This window comes from Tupaia chinensis, unplaced genomic scaffold (genome assembly GCF_000334495.1).
Source record: "Tupaia chinensis unplaced genomic scaffold, TupChi_1.0 Scaffold144682_1, whole genome shotgun sequence".
Taxonomy (NCBI): Eukaryota; Metazoa; Chordata; class Mammalia; order Scandentia; family Tupaiidae; genus Tupaia; species Tupaia belangeri.
The window spans coordinates 2861869-2867322 of record NW_006204543.1 but is presented as its reverse complement, the minus strand read 5'-3'; the positions used below and the strand labels follow the sequence as shown (position 1 = coordinate 2867322).

The 5454-nt window shown below is 57.9% G+C and overlaps 1 protein-coding gene across 1 annotated transcript in view; it reads left to right on the top strand.

Annotated features, from left to right (window-relative positions):
* CELF6 (CUGBP Elav-like family member 6) overlaps positions 1 to 5454 on the top strand; it is a 34380-nt gene that overhangs the window by 11160 nt on the left and 17766 nt on the right. The window contains exon 3 of the mRNA XM_006167274.1: positions 5382 to 5430. Coding sequence (XP_006167336.1) covers positions 5382 to 5430 — 49 coding nt within the window. The remainder of the gene's footprint in view (positions 1 to 5381; positions 5431 to 5454) is intronic.

Genomic DNA, 5454 nt, shown 5'->3' with positions numbered 1-5454 from the left:
GTGCAGGAGGAGGGCGAGTCAGAACAAGCCGGGAAGTCAGGGAAGCTTGCTCTCCTGCCCCACTGCCTCACACCTCTCCACAGCTCTCTCTGGTCCTTCCGGGGCCTTCTATGGGACTCTTTCCTTCTTTCCCCAGAGGGGACTGCCGAGTGGAAGGCGACAGCAGAAGAGCCAAGGTGGGGATGCAGGCAGTTGAACCAGGCAGGCGGTGGGGTGGGGTCTCACCTTCCCCTCCATTCCTAGGGCCCTGCGGTGTCTGTGCCACCTCGACCCTCCCTCCTCCAGGGCCTAAATCAGGAGATCCCCTCCTCTCCGCCTTTCTACCCCGTGAATTCTCTCCCAGCCGGGCCCTGATGCAGACACTGGTCTGGGCTTCCCCTGGGAAGCTCTGCAGGGAGCAGCCCCCAGCCAGGTGATCCTCAGCCAGGTGATCCTCAGCCAGGCGCCAGCTCTCTGGACGTCCGGCCACACCATGTTAGCCCAGGAGGCAATGCACTTTTTTCCTGATGACCTGGCCCCACTCCCATGACTGCTCTGTTGTGGCCGGAAGGAGGCAGGTAGGGCCACCAGGAGGAGAGTGTGGCTCCCCTCCAGCCACACAGCCCACCTGAATGCCAGATGTTGTCCCTGAAGGGACCCAGCCCTGCAGAGACTGAGGCTCAGAGCCGGGGCGAGCACTACCACTGCCCTCAACCCCATCCATAGCCTCCTCCCGCCCCAACGTCCCGGCACCTCCTGACTCAAACTTCCAACTTGCCCAGCTCCCAAGCCATAAGCCCAGTTTGCCTCCACATCCCTCCTGTCCCTTGGGGCCCACACCCCACAGAACTATAGGCCTGCTACTTCTTGCTAAGCACCTCTTTACCTGCCCATTTCCCTCTGCCCTGCAAGGTCACCCTCACTGTATTACTGACCTCGCTGCCTCTGGTCACTCCCTCTCCCACCCATTCTATACACAGTGACAGCAGGGCCGGGCGGACCCTGGGTAGGACAAAACCTGAATTTCTGAAGTAGATCTCGTCTCTACTTCAAATCCTCTCCTGGATCCTCATTGTCTTTAAAATACAAGGATGGACCAGCCCAGAGCAGTGGTTAAGATGGCTAGATCCCACATGGCTGCCTGCACAGTTCGAATCCTGACCCCGACAGCTCGAGGAACATGCGGGTGTGTGTCCATGTGCCCCGAATTCCGAAAGGAGCAAGATGGCAGAGAAGGGGTTGCATAGTGACCGTCGCCCTTGAGAATGGCTGTCTCACTTTCCCTCTCTTTCTCTGTCTCTCCCCAGTGAGTGTACATGCCCTTTTGCAAAACTTTAAAAAGAAAAATGCAAGGTCTCTTTTTTTTGAGAGATATTTTTGTTGACAGGGCATACGTAGTCACTGGAGAGAGAGGTAGAGACAGACAGAAAGTGAGAAATCACCCCCCGGGGGGTGGCCACACCTCAGTCGCTTCTCCTCCATTCTCCTGAGATTTGGGGCAAGCTCTAAACTCCAGAATCCGCCTAGAGAGGGGGAGGCCCAAGTCCAGCCTGCCTTCTGGGACCCAGAGGGGGCTCCCTTACGGGCCTGACTCCCAGCTCATGGGCGACATCTTCTCCCTTCGGCACCTTCTGGGACTCAGTCTGCGGTTGGCCATGTGTGAGTCCAGCACCTTAACCACGACAGCAAGGGGGTAGTTAAGGCCCATTTCTTGATGCGGTTTTCCCAGCCCGCCCTGAGCTCGCCAGTGTGTACTTTTTAATGGGCGGCCATCCGCCCCATCTGCCGGAAACCCAGTCTGCTCCACGCTGGCAGCTCTTCTACGCCAGACGCTCGCCAGAACCGTGCTCCTTCAGACGGGCAGCTCCCTGGCCACACCCCAGCCAGGCCAGGGCTCACCCCGGCCCTGCCTCTCCCATTATCTGAACACAGCTGATGACTCCAGGCCTGCAAGGCCCACGGCAGACGCCACTTCCTTCGTGAAGCTGTGCCTGAGTGAGCTCCCCACAGCCTTGGCCTCCCGCAGAGCCCTGGCCCTCTCTACCTATTTGTGTTAATGTCCTTTTTTTTTAGATTTTTGCCGTAAGGTGCATACGCTCGCTGGAGAGTCAGAAAGCGAGAAATCACCCCCATGGGGGATGGCCACGCCACAATCCCCTCTCCTCCATTCTTCTCTTGGGATTTTGGGCACATACGCACACACACCCGGTGTGAGCTTTAAGCCGCCAGGTCCAGGACTCGAACTGCAGTGGTATGTGGGAGTTCAGCAACATAACCATTATGCCATCTGCTGGTCCCATCATGTCTTTTTTTAAAAAAGAATTATTTATTTAATTTTATTTATTTTTATTCATTTTATTATAATTATTATTGTTTTATTTTAGAGAGAGATTTTTGCTTGTAGGGTTGTGTGTGCTCACCAGAGACAGAAAGCGAGAAATCACCACCACCCCACCACCCCGGGTGATGGCCACACCTCAATCCCTTCTAATTCAGTCTTCTCTTACTATTTCGGGCACACACGCACAAGTGCCTGATGTGAATTTTAGCTGCCGAGTTCAGGACCTGAACTGTGGTTGACTACATGGGAGTCCAGCAATGTTAACCTTTACATCACCTGCTGGTGTCTACTGTCTTTTTTTTTTTATATTTTACTTTCTTTTCATTAATTTTATTATTATTGTTATTTTCTTAATTCACCAGAGAGAGACAGAGAGAGGGAAAGTGAGAAAGCAAGCCACCAGATCCAGGACTCAAACCGCAGTCGGCCATGTGGGAATCCAGCACCTTAACCACTACACTACCTGCATTAATGTCTATGCCCTGTGTTAATGTCTTAAGAATAGACTGGACCAGCCCCAGGCCTGGTGGTTACGGTGTGGACCACACATAGCCTACTGCATAGTTCAAGTACTGGCCCCAAGGAGCAGGGAGTGTGGTGAGACTGCCCATGGGCGTACTCTCTCACGTCTCTGTTCTCTCTCTCTCCAGAGAGGACAAGTGCCTGGGGGCGGGGGGTGGGGAGTTAAGGAATGGAGGTGGGCAGCATGATGCAAAACTTAAGGACTTCAGAATTACACAGACCTGCGCAGATCCCAGCCCGACCACCTAGCCACCTGCAATCTTGGCTTTAACCTGCGGGCTCGGGTCCCCACCTGCAGTGTGGGACGTGGGTATTACCTTGCAGTGTGACTAAAAGGGGCAGTGCAGTGCCCTGCAGGGGCCTGGCACTCAGTGGGCTCAGGACGGTGGCATCATCTCTTCCTCTGGGAGCAGACAGGAGAGGTCCCCATCTAGGTCACCACTGTCCCTTAAAAGGGACCCTCCTGGGGCTCACTGCAGCCTCGGGAAATGCTGGCTGCACGCTGGGGCCTCCAGCCTCTGCAGCCTCTGCCCTGGCCAGGTCCTTGGGAGATGTGCCACTCAGCGTCCCCTCTCCTTAGAGGGTGGTGGAGGGCAAGGGGCGTCTCCCAGAGCACCAGTGAGCAACATCTCCCAGGAAACCCAGCCAGGAGGCAGCTGCCATGGAAACCGCTGCTGTCACCCGCGTTCGTCACTCTAGGCTCTGGAGAGAAATTCTCGGGATCTATTTAAGAACTGGTAAAATAATGATAGCCTCGGTCACCCCACTGCCCCCAGCCTGGGCCTCCGCCCTCGCTCACCTCCCCCGACAGGCTCCTCCCTGCCTCCCCTTCGCCTCATTTCCTCCCCCGCCCTCAGGAACGCTCTTTCCTCGCCCTGGTCCTGGTCTGCCCATCGCTCCATCGCTCCTGTGTCTGCGCACTCCACGGCTCTGCCCGTCAGTCCCCCTCCAGTCACAGGTGTCTGTCCAGACCTGGCCAGCCTGCCCTGACCTGCTGGGACGGGCCGGTCATCCTCTCTAGCTGCAGCCCGAGTCCCGTGGGTGTCTGGGCCTCCACCCGCACCCTGGGACACCCTGGCGCTCCACCCCGGCAGTGGGTGTGTCTGAGCCCCGGGGCTCGTGCTGCTTCAGGGTCGCCTGTGTTCCTTTCCTCTCTCTCTCTCTCTCTCTCTCTCTTTTAAGTAAGTTCTCCCCACCCCTCTCACTCCCAAATTTGATCCAAAGGAAATTGCTCAACTGTGACTGCCAGGGCGTTACCATGGTTACCGGGTAGCACTTGTGGCTATGGCAACAGGAAGCTGCCTGTTGTCTCGGCAACAAGCATGTTGGTAAGAGATGGAGTGGCCCCTGATTGGTGCAGAAGCAGTACATTTCCTGAAGGGAGGGGTCAGCCCATCACCTCCTCAGGCCAGATGGGCATCAGCACCCCTTCGTCCATGGCAGGGAGGCCGCTGTCCTTTCCTCCCGGCACTCAGCTGTCTGCCCCCCAACTACTCACGCCCCACGCACCCAGCTCTTGGCAGTTTGCAAAGACCCTATTGCGTCCCCATTACCTCATGTGGTCCCCACGACACCCATGAGAGGAAGGTGAGGTGGGGGTTCCATCATGAATTCCCTCAGGGTGGCTGGGGGGGCGCGGCGGGTATATATGGAGATCACCGAGGAGCTCCTTCAAATGGCACAGCCCCCAGCTTGCCAGTCCGCTGTGGTTCCCAGGTGATCCTCGCCCTGTCAGGGAGCCCCCGAGTTACACGGCGCAGTGGGCCGGGGGGGCTGTCCAGCGGCCCTTCAGTTTCACAGCTTGGGTGGTCAGGAGAGTCCGGTCCGGGCAAAAGGACGGGCTCTGGTTTAGGTGTGCTGAGTGATGCCTGGGGACTTCCTGGCTGGGACGTCCGGCAGGCAGCTGGGGATGTGGGCCCAAGGCACAGCAGAGGGGGCTGGAGACACGGAAGTCCGAGTCACCCCCGGGGGAGACTGTCCCGGAAGACTGGGACGAGGGAGACGAGCCAGGGCGGAGCACGATGCCTGGAGACCTTGAGTACCCTCAGGGGAAGGGGAGCCTGCGAGGGGGTGGAGGGGAGGGTGGAGACCATGGTGAGGCAGAGGCTTGGGGCTTTTCCCCATCTGTCACACTGGGCGTGAGAGAGGGTGGCCTTCCCACAGAGGGCAGGTCGGGGCGGTCCCGCGACGCTGGGCCCTGGCTGTTTAAATCTCGACGACAGTGTTTCAGCCTCGATGTCAGCGAGACACAAATCTGCAGTGTCAGGGCCACCTGCCACCCAGCGCCTCTCACGGGAAGCCTTCCAGTATGGCCAGGGGCCAGGGGCCCAGAGTCCTGTGCTCGCCCAGGCTTCCTGTCTCCCAGCTCCTTCTCCACTCCCGACTTGGAGGAAGGGATCTTGGGGAAACCGATACTGTGCTGGGGCAGTGCTGACCACAGATATGAAGGGCTTGGGCTCCGATCCCAAGGGACCTGGAGGGGAAATTGGGGCCGACCGGGAGCCCCGCTGAATGGGCTTGCTGGTCCAATGTCTTTCAGATGAGTCGTCCGATCCAGGTGAAGCCGGCTGCCAGTGAGGGCCGAGGAGGTAACTTCCTGGGACCTTGGGCAT